Source organism: Anoplopoma fimbria, chromosome 13 (assembly GCF_027596085.1).
Source record: "Anoplopoma fimbria isolate UVic2021 breed Golden Eagle Sablefish chromosome 13, Afim_UVic_2022, whole genome shotgun sequence".
NCBI classification, from domain to species: domain Eukaryota; kingdom Metazoa; phylum Chordata; class Actinopteri; order Perciformes; family Anoplopomatidae; genus Anoplopoma; species Anoplopoma fimbria.
This window is the reverse complement of record NC_072461.1, coordinates 24,940,037-24,956,716: the sequence shown is the minus strand read 5'-3', so window position 1 is coordinate 24,956,716 and position 16,680 is coordinate 24,940,037. Positions and strand designations below refer to the sequence as shown.

Sequence of the window (16,680 nt, the reverse complement as noted above, 5' to 3'; positions counted from 1 at the left end):
AGGGAGAGAGAGAAGAAAGAAAGATAGAGAGAGGGAGAGAGAGAGAGAGGGAGAAAGAAAGATAGATAGAGAGAGAAAGAACGATAGAGAGAGGGAGAGAGAGAGGGTAAAGAAAGAAAGACAGAGAGGGAGAGAGAGATAGAGAGACAGAGAGACAGAGAGAGGGAGAAAGAGAGAGAGAGAGAGAGAGAGAGAGAGAGAGAGAAAGAGAGAGAGAGAGAGAGGTCCAGATAAACAGACTTGGCGGTCTGGACACTCTTGTCAATCACAGTAATCAGTGTTCAGAGGCCGAGACGCCTCCAGTCAAATCCAGCCGGGACCTTTACTGGAAAACAGCATAAATAACTTCATAAAGTCATCACTGCCTGCCATAGCAACACACTGAGAGAGAGAGAGAGAGAGAGAGAGAGAGAGAGAGAGAGAGAGAGAATCACAGGGCAACTGATTCCTTCTCTGAATTATGGATTTATGTCTACTGTATATATAGTATACTGTTAACAACACAGCCTCATTCCTGTGTTGTCAAATACAGACGTGTCAGACAACAAAGCACAAGAAACCTTTTGGTCTTCATGAGACACGTCAGGCTTTCATGTGACTCTGATGTTAACCCATCTCTGGAAGACAGGTGACCTAGATTAAAGTCTGGATGAGGGGTCAGACAAACAAAGGACTTCACCCAGGAAAATAATATATTTGATGAAATGCTGGGAATGATTATCATTTACCACGAGTATTTTTGTTCTACTTAACTTTTCATTCAATGTTTTCTTTTCCTTCTGTGGTAACTAATGAAAAGATCTCACATGTTGTATAATAATGAAGTAATAAGATTATGTGTTTCAGAGTTGAATTGTGTGAATTTATTCTCCTTCACAAACAAACTGTTTAAATCAATAAGCACATGACGGATTGACAGTAAACTTCCTTTCTAAAACTCAACACACAAGATATGCCATTATCATGCTCGATAAATGAAAACAATCTCACATTCTCAGAAGAAGCACAAAGCAGACAAAAAGGCAGAAGGACTGCGGAGGAAGAGCGTAAACAACATTACCAATTCTGAGTATATGCGTTTGAAAGGATTATCTTTTAGAAATGCTGCCTGAAAAGGTTTTTTAAAAACAATAGTTCAGGGACGTCGTATGACGAGTGATCAGGAATACAGCCAGTGTTCATATAGCGGTGCTGAAGCTGCGACAAACTCCACAACAACATGATTGAAATCAATGGGAGCACAGCGTCTGATACACAGCAGCGTCAGTCGATACGAATGTTCCAGGTCGCTGGTTTCACTTCATTCATGTTTTCAGGTCTGATTCTTCTCTGTGCATCTCTGTCAACCAATCCCCGGGAGGCTTTGATCATCAGCGTGAAACAGCAGCTTCCACTGTTCTCCACTTTAAGCATGGAAAGAGTCGGGCAAATGCACTCTGCCTGCCTCTCTATCTGCTCGTTGAAGGCCTCGCAAAGTGGTCGAACCATTTCTTCCACCACTGGAGAGGGGTTTTTCTTTTTTCGTGACAACTTGATGAGTAAACGCTGCGATTCTAATCCTCCGAAGCACGTGACCGTCTGGATCGATTAACTAAAAGAATCTCGGTTTCATCAGCTCTATATCACTCCCTGCTGCCGCGCTCACGCCAAAAGCAAAGCCAATATTCGCATCAGTTTACTCCATTTGTGTTTATTCGCCTCATTCGTGCCAGACACGCCGGAGAGGGGGAGTGGCTTATCTCCCTGGAAACCGTTGTCAACTAAGCCATTTATTTCCCACGATCAACCATGCAAGAAATAACTACTGCTTCTGCTTTGTGCTTGTTGTGGCAGTCCCAGATATCCCGGGAAACTAAACGCCGTCTTGTCTGGGTTCATAACATCATCCGGTGGCGCTCGGTGGATTTCATCGATCTGTATTCACTGAATCCAGCAAGCCACACGTCGGCTGGTTTACAGCTGCATGAACCGAAAATAAACAATTTTACTGAGATTTAATTTCCAAAAATGTACAAAAAGGGACGCCGAAATAACAACATAATGATGGCGGTTAGTAAAAAAGTCAGATTTCCTGTTTTGTTAGTTCTCTCTGCAAGACGACAAGGAAATCACTTTTAAAATGCTTGTTTTCTGAACGGAGCTCGGATCAATTGGTGCCAGACTTTGCTTACATGACAGGATGACGGGAGGAGAATCTCAACGCCGATTGGCTTTCGCAACACAGCGTCTCACGAATTCTTGCGTCATTCGCGCCGCCCGGCTCGAATTCGCGTCTACTCGCGTCCATGCGTTGACTTTATATGTAAACTAAACGTGCGCGAAAATCCATCTTTGACTTTAAATAGATCAATTTTGCATCTAAAGAGAAAAACTTTTTTTTACATTCCACTTGGCAGAACCCGAAACTAAAAGAGATTTTGGCAGGGAGTATGTGACACCCTATCCAGTATTCATGGTGTTGAGTTTCTATTGGACCCGGAGATTTGTTTATTGGGTAACTTTTCAAAAAAATCAAAAAACAGCCATGCGATATAACTCATAAAATATATTGCCTTAAAATGGAAATGAGTTGTCTCAATTGGAATGTGGCTCTCTGAAATTAATAGTTGTATACCTTTAGAAAAGATAACTTATTGGTTAAGAAATAAGAGTAAAACATTTTACAAGACTTGGCAACCCTTTTTGGATTATATGGAAAATTTCCCATCACACCAAATAGATAGCGTCTCTTGTTAATGTTGTATTGGGGTTGTGATTGAATATCTTATATCTTGGTACAAGATGCTCCCCTGTGTCTCTCAATGTTTAGTAATATCATTTTATTGTCATTATTGTTGGTGTCTTTCACCTAAAGTTTGAGTTGTTTGTCTTTGTACCGTAATTTATTATTTAGTGGCTACGTGGCATGTGTCAATGTGTTTGTCCTTGAAAAATCTAAATAGAATATTCAAAAAACATTGAAAACAGACGCACAGAGGAAGCTAAATAATCCCTGCATGGATTTAATGGCACCCTCCTTTGTGTTTGAATGGAGGGAATCATTTCTTGGTATCCCGGTGTGGACAACAGAGCACCATGCTGTGTGCGGACTGTGATCACCCCAGATCTGTTGATTTAAAACCGAGCCACAGCGGAGGACTCACAGGACAAAGGCTGTTGTTATATTCACATCATGACCAGCAACAATCAGAATGTGATTGTTAAAGCAAATTAGAGGGTTGTGTGACCTCCTCTGGACTGTTTCTGGCCCTGGTTGAACAGAAAAATAGTGTTTACTGAAAACTGACTCAGCTCTCAGAAGAAAAGCGGACTGAAATACTGTTTGGTTGCTGTTTCATGTTGAAACCTCAGAGACCCTTGTTGGTCTTCTTTAAGGGGGGGGGCAGGGGATTTTAAGGGGGAGATAGCAGGTCAGAAGAATATGATACGTAGGAGTGGTACACGTCATCTGAAAGCTGGGGACCTGAAGGTTCATTTGAGATGCAGCTCAGCTCATAAATCTGTAATAAACGTTGTGTTTTGGTTTTGAGCTTATTGAAATGTTGAGAGTTCGGAGTGTAAAAGGGCTCAGAAAAATTTGATGAAAGTGTAAGATGGCCACACTCATGCTCACTTATGCTAAGCTATAACTTGTTGGAGCAATTTTTGGTAGATAACATATATTACACAGATCTGATGCTAAATTGAAAAGCTTTTTTCTGCTCAGGAATATATAAAAATCCCTTCAAAATACCACTTTTAGGCACCAAGAAGTTAAGGAACGCCGTAGTGAAAATCCATGCTGAAATTTGGTATCTAACACTTTTTGTCGCCTGGAGAGAATTTCTTCAAACTTCGACTCAGGAATGATTTGATTCAATTTTGGTGGTCCAAGTTTTAGGCTGTATAAAAGGAGGGGACGTAGTCATCGTGAGGTCACACAACCAATGAACTGAAGTTACCATATTTGGACGCCAGAGGAGTGATGTATAGTTGCCGTATACGACTCTGGTAGCGGAAGCAACCTTTCAATCACAAGGTAGCCCCGCCCTAAAGCATACCCTGCTTTATGGTCTGTTTGACTCTAAATGGAGCATAATTTACTAAATGAACATCATGCTGTATTGAAGAAGACTTGAAACTAGAGATTGAGACCATAAACTCATGTTTACAATGTTTACTGAGGGAATAAATCAAGAGAGAAGTAGAGTCATTCTGCTGGTCAGCAGAGAAAATGCAAGTTTCAGGCATTCCCGCATTGGCTTCACTTTTCAGAAAAAAAGTCTGCTTAATTTTGACCTCATATTCTCGTGAAAGCAATATAAAAAACAGGGTGTTCGTGGATATCATGCATTTATGGAGGAAACCAACTTATGATGATGCATGTTTTTTTGTTGCCGTGCTGGTATTCCTTCATAGTAACCAATTTTTCTGTATACTTTCAAAGTAATTGTAAAAAAAATGAAAAAAAGGTTTCAACTCCTCAAAGGAAGTGCTTTAGTAGATCCGCTTTCATGTTCGTATATGGAGAGTAATCCTCAGGAAGACATTTACATTTTTTCCTACAAAGTTCCTACTTATGCTGTTAAATTCTGTCCAATGCATAAAACTACAACAGAAGTATTCAAACTAAACGCGTGGCGATGACTTACGATATTCATGAGAGTGAGGAGGTAGTTCTGCACGTGCTCCTTGCCATGAAACCGAACCACCGAGTCGTCGACTCCCAGCAGGATCTCGATGTTGTAGTCGTCCACCCCGGCATCTCGGCGGCGACGGCGGTGGACGGTCTCGTTGACCTGCCGGGCTACAGAGTCCAGGGTCCCGGGTACGTCTAGCTCTGGTTCTGTAGAGGGATGAGACATGGAAAGTGTTAACAAGACAAGAAGTCTATAAACAAATACATTTAATCATACTGAACAAACAGTATGCAGTCACCAAAAGACACACATGTTTCTGTCTACAAAGAGTTGCTATGGAGCTTTTATTCTGAAATGATTATTTAGTAAATTCACATTTTGTTCCACTTTTACTTTGAAAATGACACAAATTTACAAGAATATAGTACTGACTCAATATTAATAAGTGTCTCGTAGCTGCAGGTCTGTTTCAGATTGTATCAATGTTTCAGATAGCATAATTCACATTTTGTGTCAAAGGTGTTTCGTATATATATTTGTATATTATTGATGACTGCAACCAATCCACTCAACCATTCACAAAAATACCAAGTTTGTTTTATGGTTCCAGCTTCTCAAATGAATGAATTTGCTGCATTTCTTTGTCTCATGTCATTGTTATTGTTAACATGTTTTGGTTTTGGACTTTTGGTTGAGCATATGAAGCAATCTGAGTATGAAACTTTGGGCGCTTGAAAACTGTGATGGCCATTTTTTCCACTATTTCCCCTATTTTATGACATTTTATTGACTAAATAATTCATGAATTATTTAAAAAGACAATAAAATCATCTTAAATTGCAGACCGAAACTTGATAACAATAATCTGATCTGAAAAATGTAACCACAGAGAAAGACATTTAAATTTGATACATTTTCTATTTTGTCTTTGGAAAAGGTCTTTGATGCGCATTTTATTCTATTAGTATAAACATAATATAAGCTGAATCCAACTAGGAAAATAAGCTCTTACATAATTAAGGTTGTGAACTTCATTAAAAAATGTATCAATGAGCCATTTATAACATTCTGAATGTATTTTTCATTCAGCCAAAGTAACAATAAACCACTCATATAGTAATTAAAGTTTGTATCATTCACCCTTGAGTGTGTATTCAGATACATGCCCTGTAGTAAATGATTATGAGTATTTCATCAATGCTCATCGTACTCCACTGCACACACTGCACACAGCTAATGCTCTGACATGATGTTCAGTAAGCTGTTGAGCCTTGACCTGAAAAACCCTCAAGACTCTGAGCTCATGATGCTTGAAATCTCTTGAGTCTGCAGAAATAACGGCTCAGCGACACTGTAGAACACAAAAAGCAGCTCATGCACTACTGGACTTCTCAAGACACGGAAACTGTGGCTAATTATTTTTAACAAAAAGCCAATGCAAATCACTGCCTGTAATAGCACAAAATTTCCCTTGAAATGGATAGCAGACAACCTCAGAGCTTCACCCTGAGAGAATCAGGTCATTCTGATGTAGGATTTCAAAATTAAAGCCCTTTAAAATCTAATTCATAAACTAACCTCAAATCCCATTTAGGAGGGAATTTATCTCTAGTTTCACAATAGATTTAAAAGGAAATTATGCATAGTTACAATCTAATTTCACCTCAGATGGATAGCAGATAACCTCAGAGCTTCACCCTGAGAGAATCAGGTCATTCTGATGTAGGATTTCAAAATTAAAGCCCTTTAAAATCTAATTCATAAACTAACCTCAAATCCCATTTAGGAGGGAATTTATCTCTAGTTTCACAATAGATTTAAAAGGAAATTATGCATAGTTACAATCTAATTTCACCTCAGATGGATAGCAGATAACCTCAGAGCTTCACTCAGAGAGAATCAGGACATTCTGATGTTGAATTTCAAATTAAAGCCCTTTAAAAATCGCATTTTTCGTTATTTTTAGACATTTTTGCAATCTACAGATTATTCCTTGTGGTTATATGACAGGAAAATCAGATATGACTTCAAAGCAAGTTTATGTCTCCACTCGACATGAAGAATGAGTGAATCATCAGATTGGACTTGCACGGCCGTATTTAACCTCCCCGCTAATACTGCTTAGCTTCACACTGAAGGATCGGGCCGTCACTGTCAAACCTCTCTCTGCTGATATGAAATCCTTCACCTGGTGTCCTCCGTAATCCTTCCCTGAGAGCTGATGGAGCGGCCACAGAAATCCCTTACTTTAAACTTTTGCTTTACAGGACAATGCTCTGGAGATTCAATTTTCCACTGTAATGATTGGAAAACTGCTGAATCCTTTGGGTATCAGCAGCTCGGTTGGTTGTAAAAGCCAGCAGGAGAGTTGCAGGTTGAAAACTCAGTGGGCGACTACTTGGCGTGAGAATGAATCATCAGAGACTGGTTTAAATATGCTGCAGCTGCAGGCCAACAGTAAGCATGTGATTACTTCTGCTGTTTGTTTGGTTTGATGTCGATCGCAGTTTATTTTGTTAATGTGGCAATTTGGTCGATTTCAATTGCGTTTGATGCAATCTCAAATTGAAACTAGAAAAGAGTGCAGATTTCTCCCTCTCCCCTACCAAACAAGGAGGAGTTGAATCTCAGTATATTGTCCCTCTCGACTCCTTTACCCTCAAAATTGCAACGAAGATACAAAAAACATGGACCTATTCAACTCGTGTCCTGCCTAACTTCAGTGGATCATAACGGATGTATTCAATCTGCAAATGCTCTGGTAAAAATGTTGTTGTCAGTTGTCAAACAGCAACAAAGGCCTTTCCGTAAAGAAGCAGTTGTTGATCACACCTACTGGCAAGTAAAGAGGAGTGAGGAGTCGGCACTCAATGACAAATAAAAAAACTTTGACATATGTTTTTTTTAAATTCTGTCATAAATGAGCACAGAAAATATTAGGCTGATGGGTCCAGTAGTATGCAAGATTAGCCGTGGACAGACATACAGACACACACACATGAAACGGAGCGCATGATCTCCATTCGGGTTTAAGCCTGCTGGAGATCATGACGAGACTGAACCTTCGGTGCACTCGTGGTTGTTTCTCAAATGTTTTCTGAGACTTTACAAACTTCACTCCAGCACAAGTTCACTCCTTATTACAATCTACAGTTGGAGTTGTACAACTCTGAAACTCTTTATTGACATAAACACTGCAATTTGAATCTCATTAATGTTTCCATCAGCAAAGCAAAAATACCTCAATGTTCTGTTTGCTTTGACTGCGCACTAACAAAAAAATCCATTTTAGTTATACACGGTGTGAATATGTAATGTGTCAAACAATGAAACTGACTTTAAAATCTCATTAACTGCTAACAAAGCCGCCGACATCCATCAGCAGGAGTTCAAATGTTTGACAAATGCATTCAATGGTGGAGGTTTTGTTCTGCAAATGGTCCCCACAGGTTTTTTTGGAGAGTAAATCATTTTGCAGACTCCCTGGCACTGTGGTTGATGGGAGCGCTGATTTTTATTTTATTTTTGCCTCTGTTTAAAGACGAGCACATCTCCATTCAAACTGAAAATACATACTGAAGGCAAGAGAGGTCATCTTTCATTTGTCACTGTCCATACACCTCCGCTTGTAGTCCTCTAGAGAGACATTACAGGCCTTGAACTAAGAGAAAAATGGGTTCACGTAGGTTCACGCAGCCCATTTACAAACAAACCCGGGTCGGTAAACAAAGGTCACATGGACTCACAAGTAGTTAGTGTGTTAAAGACGCTTTGGTGAGCTCTGGTCCCGCCGTGTTTTGGCAGCGGGGCGAGTCAAAACAAATTTCCTTTCCAGTGGGCAGTTGGTTTTCGCCAAACGTGACGGACTTGTCAGCGCTCAGCGTTAACCTTCACCGCTGCTCAAGCCAGTTAGGATCACGTGGAGAATCAGATGAATACAAGCATCTTTTTGAAAACCATTCAACCGTATGTATGAGCGATCCAGAGCGCAGAGCTTTTGGAGGAAGATAAAGACATTTACAGGCGTCTCAGTCCAGTTTTTGTGCGTCCTCAGCTGGTCAAATTAACCCCCAAAAAACTAGTATTTAGTCTGAACTATGATCCCACTGAAATCTCATCAGTATGAACGTCCGTATGTGAGGAAAAGTCGAGGCAGAAGCTCCTCCGTCCTCTAGTGAACTGATTAAAGCAACAACTAAAAAAACAATCCTATATATCATCCCAGATACTGCGCTGGCAAAATACTTGGAAATCTCAAGCTGTAAATAAAAAAGCGTAGGACATTTTTCTCTCTCTCTCTCTTTTTTTTTTTTTTTTTTCCAGGGATGCTTATGGCCGCAGACAGGGCCGCTGATTGAGTGGAGAGGGAGCTAAAATAAATAAGAAGAAATGGCTTCCACCTCAGCTGTGGGCCCGGGGCCGCTACAGTGTTGGGATTGTGGAGTGTATATTCCCCCCACTCCGCCGCTCCCGTCGTGACACAGGCATTCTTGTGCACCCTCCCTCCTCCCCCCCCCTCTGGGTAAACATGCTTTCTGAGGTACCTACTTCAAACGCACAGGACTTCCCCTCAGCAGCGCTCCTTAAGACCGCTAGTGTGCTTCAGTCACCCCCCCTCCATACCTCCTCCACCCTCGCCCCCACAGCCCAGTCCCATGGGAGCCCCACCATGCAACAGCAGCAGTCCCCCCCCCGCCCCCAGCGTCTGCCCACACGTGGCACCGAGCTAGCAGCAAAGGTGGCACCGAGGCCAGCCAGAGAGCGGCCGCAGGCTAAAAATGGCACAGAGGCAGTGCGACCCCTGAAACATCAGGCCGGAGTGGAAATCTACCGCGTCTGCTGTGACGCCATTCATATCCACACTCACGCTGCCGCAAACCTCATTAGGAGAAAGGACACGGCCAGAATTAACCTGGGTGTGAAAAAAACTATATAAAAATCTGCATTTGTTTGTTCAGATTCGAATGCATTAACATATAGGGCAAGTTTCTCCTCTGAGGATGCACTTTTTTATATTTAGAATTATTAATGTTAATACATCTGACAGCGAAATATGTTTATTTTGGGGAAAAATATATTAAAAACAAATATAAAAACATATTTTATTGCATTAACGTATGTGCTGTAATCCTTTTATCTGTCTCTGCTGTGTAGTGATGCTGTGGGATTGGCCTATATACTGTAGCTCATACTGTATGTATGAAATGATACGGAAATGCACATTTAAAGTGGGGATGGTAATTTGCATGAAATGTACTCCGTGAGCTGAATGTCATTTGCCTCATGTGGAAAATATAGTGAGGAGTAAAGACAGATGTGAGGAGACGGAGGGAGCTGGATGCTGGATGTTGTTTTGTTAGAGAAAGGACGTCACTGACATCGCTGAAGCTATGAGACATTGTTTTTAATGTCAAGGTGCAATGTGTAGTACCTTCTAAAGAAATCCACATAGATTTGAAGGACGAGGCTGGTTGTTTTTCTCATTTCTGCCACTTTGAATACAATTCATTGTATATTTCAGGATTTTTGCCTCCTACCATTAAATCAACACGATCCACTGCAATGTTGATATTTAAAATGCGTGAACTGTTGCATATCAAATCAAGCTCTTTTCAAAACTGACAGCCAGTCACCAGGGGGCGATGGAGATGTTTTTGGTGAGCTGTCATGTTAATGCTCGCCCGCCTTGAGATAAAAAAAACCTCCCCAAATGTTGCAGCTACAGTTCAGTGTAGAAGAGTAATATATACTGTATATTATTGAATGCACTTTGTTCAGGTTTAGAAGAAAACTATTGTGTTTTTTTGTCACAAACACACAAAGATTTGTGAATTTGCAGGAATGTCGTACAATGTGAAAGCGAAAGTGAATAAAATTTTGGGTAGAAATTTCGGGACAATTTATTGAGCTTTTCGGAGATGCTCTGTGAAAAAGGACCGATCTTATCTTGATGCAAAGATTCATACACTAGCGTGAATGTAGCACAACGTGGAAGAGAAGCAGTCATTTTGTCACTAAAAATCAATGAATAATCTTGATAAAGAATGCTAATAAAATAATTAAGTCAATATTTATCAATATAATCGTGATTATCACATTGGCTATAATCCTTCAGCCGTACGAAAAGCACACTGACCCGGCTGTATTATTAAAAAAGCCCTCGGTGCAGCCTCTACTTCTTTGTTATCTGGACTGAAGGACACTGACTCTACAGTGACTCAATGTCTCACAGACCTTGCTGGTTTGCAGTAAAACTCTGCAGCACAATAAATCCACATATCTGGCAAAAACGTCCAAACTGCTTCCTACCTGTAGCACCTTTAATTTAAAAATAACATTTTAAACCTCAGTTTGAGCCTGATGAGCCGATGGAGCTCGTACAAGAGCGGCTTCAAAGATCCGAAATAGCGAATTCATCAAACTGCTCTCGCGGCAACATGCATGCTGCAACATAAGTAGTAAGTACATTTCATGCTGGCTTCCCAGTGAGCCGATAACTGAAAATTGGCTCAGAGGGACGTCTAACCAACTGTGAAAAAGGCCGGATCATGGAAGCCAGGAGAGCGTCAGAGCATCACCCCGACCGCTCAAAGGAAATCACAAAGGAGTCTGGTGAATGAAATCCTGGTTCCAACTGGTGCACCTGTTGTTAGGGCCAAAATCCTCTATCCCAATGATAAGAATTTATAGAAGAAAAAAGCATGTTTTCTGGTTGTTCAACAAATAAAAAGTCTATATGACCCACATGGTAAAGCCTATAACTCCTTTGTGAATTAAATGTTTGACAAACAGAAAGAGTATTTTCTATTTCAATTAAGAACTTCAGTGCAAAATGTTCAGATTGTCTAAGTAATCTGAGTTAGTATGTGCTGCTTATTCGATGTCTAGATACATGATTTCATCACGATTCCATTGAAAGACGACAAATAATCATATTGAATTATTGAGCTGTTGTACATTACTGGTTCTCTACCAACTTCTGGGAATATTTGTGGGTTATTTACATACTTTGAACTCTCTGCCTGTGCTGCATCTTTCCTCATCACTCCCTGTCACATCAGAAACAACAGGATACTGACTTTAAAGGAAAGTAGATGAACATACAGCATGTAGGGTCACCAATGCTAGTTGTCCGATCTGTGTATGCAGTATCGCTATTACTGTCGCAGTTAACTGGCTAAAATGGGAAAAAAAAAACGTTTTCTTTGAAGGAGGTAGGGGAAATAAAGTTCATTTCAGTTGCGCTAAAGCCTCCTCTCATTTGACCAAGGTGTGAAATTAAGTTTGTTCCTCACCTGCCACTTAAAGTTTATGTCTTCAACTCCTGAAATGTTCTTAGAACGCTTCAAAATTGTAAACACAGTCAGTGGTATAAAACAGTAGAAATATGGAATATATCGTGATTATTCTTAAATATACATGTCTTAATATAAAGTAAACATATCATGTCCATGGTGGCAGGTGACCTGAAATTTGTACCTGCCAACTTTAACCCTGTATTCGACAGGTGCTAATTTCATTCATTGCCACTGACCAATAATGTCAATATAAAAACAGTTCATTGTGTAAAAAAAACAGTTGGGGACCATTGTTGTAAATAACCTCCCATCATGCCATCATACATGCCCAGTGTTGATTCTAAAGGTAGTAAGGTAATCTTGGGAAACTAGTTAGATTGCGCTAGTTAAAAACAGCTAAAAAAACAGCCCAGAGTTACCAACTCTTTTGCAACATTGCAGCGAGCAGCATTTGCTCCAACTGTCCCCAATGCTAGCAAGAAAGTTGCCAAGTTGCTTCACGCCACTCCCCTAAAATGGAACGTAAACAGCAAACATGGCTATAATCAGTTCTCACAGCTGTGAAACTAGCAGCTTATGGAAGACTACGGTGATGAGCAATGATTGCACGGGGCGGAACACACTAAAGCGGACAGACCGACCGACCAATCATTACATTCAAGTCGATTTTTCCTCCTCTCTTTTGTCAGAGTATTTGATTTATTGATTGCTGTCAAGATGTGATCAGAATTTAAACAAAAAAATATCAGAAATACCAACCCTGCTTTTCATTTTCACTGTCGTTGGTTTGACCTCACTGTCATTTCATCCATAAAATGACAGCAAAGTTCACATGTGTATGAAAGAACATGTGTCATTGAAAGAATAAAAAGGCGTCAAGACTTCAAAGAACACCGTGTTCCTTCAACGCTGGCTTTAACAGCCTCATGTTCCTTGTCTTATTACAAGAATCGTGATAGATATATCTTTCAGGAACATTCAACTACTTTAATAACCTGGCAACACCAATTCAAACACAATACCCAATGGAAAGCAGTCTCCACCAATCAACCACAGGCATTTGACATTAAAGCTTGGTCAGCGGTAACACTGGAACACTTCGGGCCGTTTGTTATTCATTGCAGCAGAGTGTGGCAGTTGTTTGGAGGCAGAACAAGTAAATGGTCTGATTTATAACTTCTATTAGTCCGGATGAAAAAAAAACAGCAATGTGTGACCAAAGCCGTTATTGGCACTAACTGTTCCTGATTGACGTCTCATTTTACTGTCTCCTTGAATAATGTTTGTTATTGATGTTTTTGGCCGTTGCTGCACAATTTCATGCTGCCTGAGGCGGGAAAAGGCTTTTATAGAAGTACAGGTCTGTGACCAATGGCCTGGAACTGGTGCACAAGAGCATAAACTACACCTTAACATTGAATAGAAAACTGACTTTCCCATTTTGTATCATTCGCCCAGTGTGCTGGCTCCAGTACCAAGGTGTTCTGAAGCTGCAGCTGATTCAGTGCTGGCAATTTACTTTCTTGTCATGTAAGGGATTTTTTTGACTACCTAGGGCACATAAAGCCTGGGGTAATCACACTGGGTTTTATGGCGTTATCACTTTAGCCTTTTTCTTTCCCCTCCGCCTCAACAGGGTTGAAAATGAGCAGTGACAGCAGCAACAGCAGCAGCCTAATTACCAGCAGCGCACCGCAAATGGAGAAAAAGTTGCTGGCCGAAGCGGTGCACATGGTGGAGAGACGCCACGCAAGTTTTGTGGTTCTGTGTTGGAGGTTTTTTTTTTTTTTTAAAAGCTGTGTTTGTGTCTACGTGCATTCTCCGTGGCCCACCCGCAGCTTCTGAAACACTATTAACAGGCTTGTGGGGAGTTTTAGGGATAAAATTGAAGCAATCACTGCTGCTCCCACTGGGCAATATATTAAAGCATTGTGAATGATGTTCTAAGTCTTGGCTGCTTTGCCTGAGAAATAGAGTTGTGACTTTACAACAGAGAGAAAATGAGTGAATACTGGACTTACATTTGTAAAGTGGTTCCAAATGAATGCTAATGTTGCTCTCTCTGTCCTGTCGCTGTAAATAGGCGACTGTATGCTAACACGTTCCCCATTACAACTTTTAAAGCTGACAATATGTCGATGTTGAGTTCACAAGCCCCCCCCATGCAAAAAATATGAATTATTATTGCTTTAATTGATGAAAACTCAAACACAAACTTGACAGATACCGCTAATGTTCTGTGTTAAAACTAGCCATACTAGCCGCTAGCTGTCCGGGCAAGCTAGCTGGCTAAAGTTTAACATATTTAGTTTTTCATTCAATAGAGGGGAAGAGTTAGGGTTCTGTTCACATGTTGTGTTTTTTGCTCCCTCAAATCCATTGTTATCAATGTAAATGGGCGGAAGGCACACTAAAAAGCGAGAACGAAAAAAAAAGAAAACTTTTGGAATTCTGCAGCGTGCATCTCATGTCAGTTGACCAGGAACAACCAATCACAGATGGCAAATATATTTTCTTTCTTCTACTAGCCTATGGTATATATATATATATATATATATATATATATATATATATATATATATATATATTTAGGGGGATCATTCAGAGAGCTTTACGATCTTTGCCACAAACTATTTCACCCTTTCCCGTCCAAGGACGTCACAACATCCGGTTGAAAGGTCACCTAAAACTGACACAGACAAAGCTACTGTGAGGAATTCATGGTGCTGAAAAATCCATTCATCTTTGTTTAGTTTAGTCACTGAGTATTTCTAAATTTCCGCCACTCAATCTTCATCATCGCAGTCTGCAGTTCTACAAGGTCAACTGACTTGTCAAATGATACAGAGCCCATCTCTGATTCTCTGGATAAGTCAGGGATGCAAAAAGAATGTTAACTAGACAAAAGTCCTCACATCAAACTTGCAACATGCATGGCCAGATTGCGTGGAAGGCCGGCCATGTTTTCAGTGGATTTTGCCAAATAGCGCATCAGATTATTGTGGCTCAGGAGCAGGAGACCCCAACTATAAACACATACAAAGCTAGAACACGAAGTGGGAGTTTAACACAAATAGGTCCTTATCAAAAATACATTTTCACTCAAACCACCTGCTGGATGAGTTGCCATCAAATTCAATGTTTTTTTGCCAAAGCTTTCTCCATGAGCTGCTCCATTATCCTGCTGGGGCAAAATCTTTGGATTCATTCTACTTTGGTAGGAGAAACGTCACATTTTATAGTGTGAAAGCACTTAACCCCAAGTTGCTCCTGAAGGCTTGCCATCGGTGTGGACTGGATGTGAATGAATGTTAGTTAGAGTCTGATGGTGGCACCTTGCATGGTAGCCTAGTCATCAGTGTGTGAATGGGTGAATGATATGTAACATACTACTGATTGTAAGTCGCTTTGGATAAAAGCGTGTAAATGACTGTAATGTAATACTTATTTTACCCACAGACCAAAGTGGTACCTGAGAATTCGCCAATGTTCCTGCTTCTAAAGGACTAATTTTGCATGTCTGAGAACTGAAAAATAATGGTCATGGTCAGCTATTTCATGTTAGTGGTGTTCTTAGTGATCCGTCTGAGTTGAAAAAGGCTCTGAGGCTTTGCGGTACGTTTTCTTTTTCCCTCAGTAACGTCAGCACAATAAATCAATGTATATGACATTAAGCCGACTGTGGATGTTCAAACCAGTTACCTACAAATAATAATTACAAGCAACAACAAGTGAGCCGTGTGGTGATATTGAAGAGCTGTCACTCATTGGGCTGCTGACAGCTGACAGCGACTGAGGGTCATTTCTCTTTAATCGCTTGTTGACCTTTGGCATTTAGGATTCTTATTGACGTTTTAATCCTCAAAAATCATTATTACAATAAAGAGGGAGCTCCGACTGTCAGACCACTAGAAGTGTCCATGTGAATTGATTTGAAAATTAGAAAATAAAAGCCTGAACCTTGACCCAAACACAAGTTTAATGAAGGTTTAATGCAGTTAGTTTTTGGTGTGTCAAAGTCCTACAGTCGTGTTAACTCCCTGTTTCATTTTCATCTTCCCTGAATCACAATCTAATTCTGTTAAGGCTCCTAATGTGTTAATCTTGATTACCAGCTAATCATTAATGGCATTTTTAATGCTAAAAAAGGTTTAAATCTTTATGGGTCCAAGTTTCTCATCTGTGAACATTTCCAGTTTTTCTTTATCTACTCTTATAAATTATTGGGTCTGGGACAAACTGGGCTAAAACTAGACATTTGGAGATGTCACCAAGGACTCTCGAACTTGTTATGGATGCATTTCTTGTTATTTTCTGACATTACTCTAATCGATGCATTAAAATTAAACATCAGATGAATCACGTTGGTTGAAGCCCTACACTGATGAATCCGAGATGCACTGGAGTTTACATTTTGAGTGTAACATTTTGGAGGATCTATTGTCAGAAATGGAATATAATATTATTAAGTATCTTCACTGTACAATCACCTTAAAACATCAGATTCTTTGTGTTTTCGTTACCTTAGAAAGAACGTTTATATCTACATATGGAGCAGATCCACTTGATGCCAAATCCTTCACACTGCACCTTTTAGAAAGTCTCTCTTTGTATTATTGTTAATGAAACTCTAGTGTGAACATCACATTGGCCTGAGCTTTAGAATTCAGACCTGGACTTGACAGACTTAAGCCCCAAACCTACGCCTTGAGACTTGATTGGACCTGACAGCTGTGAGACTCGACTCCCGACAGACGTGACTT

General features: G+C 40.3%; 1 protein-coding gene across 5 annotated transcripts in view; it reads right to left on the bottom strand.

Annotated features, from left to right (window-relative positions):
- adamts3 (ADAM metallopeptidase with thrombospondin type 1 motif, 3) overlaps positions 1-16,680 on the bottom strand; it is a 230,648-nt gene that overhangs the window by 164,962 nt on the left and 49,006 nt on the right. For all 5 annotated transcript variants that reach the window (XM_054610315.1, XM_054610314.1, XM_054610316.1 and 2 more), the window contains exon 5: positions 4,632-4,825. In XM_054610315.1, the coding sequence (XP_054466290.1) occupies positions 4,632-4,825 (194 nt within the window). The remainder of the gene's footprint in view (positions 1-4,631; positions 4,826-16,680) is intronic.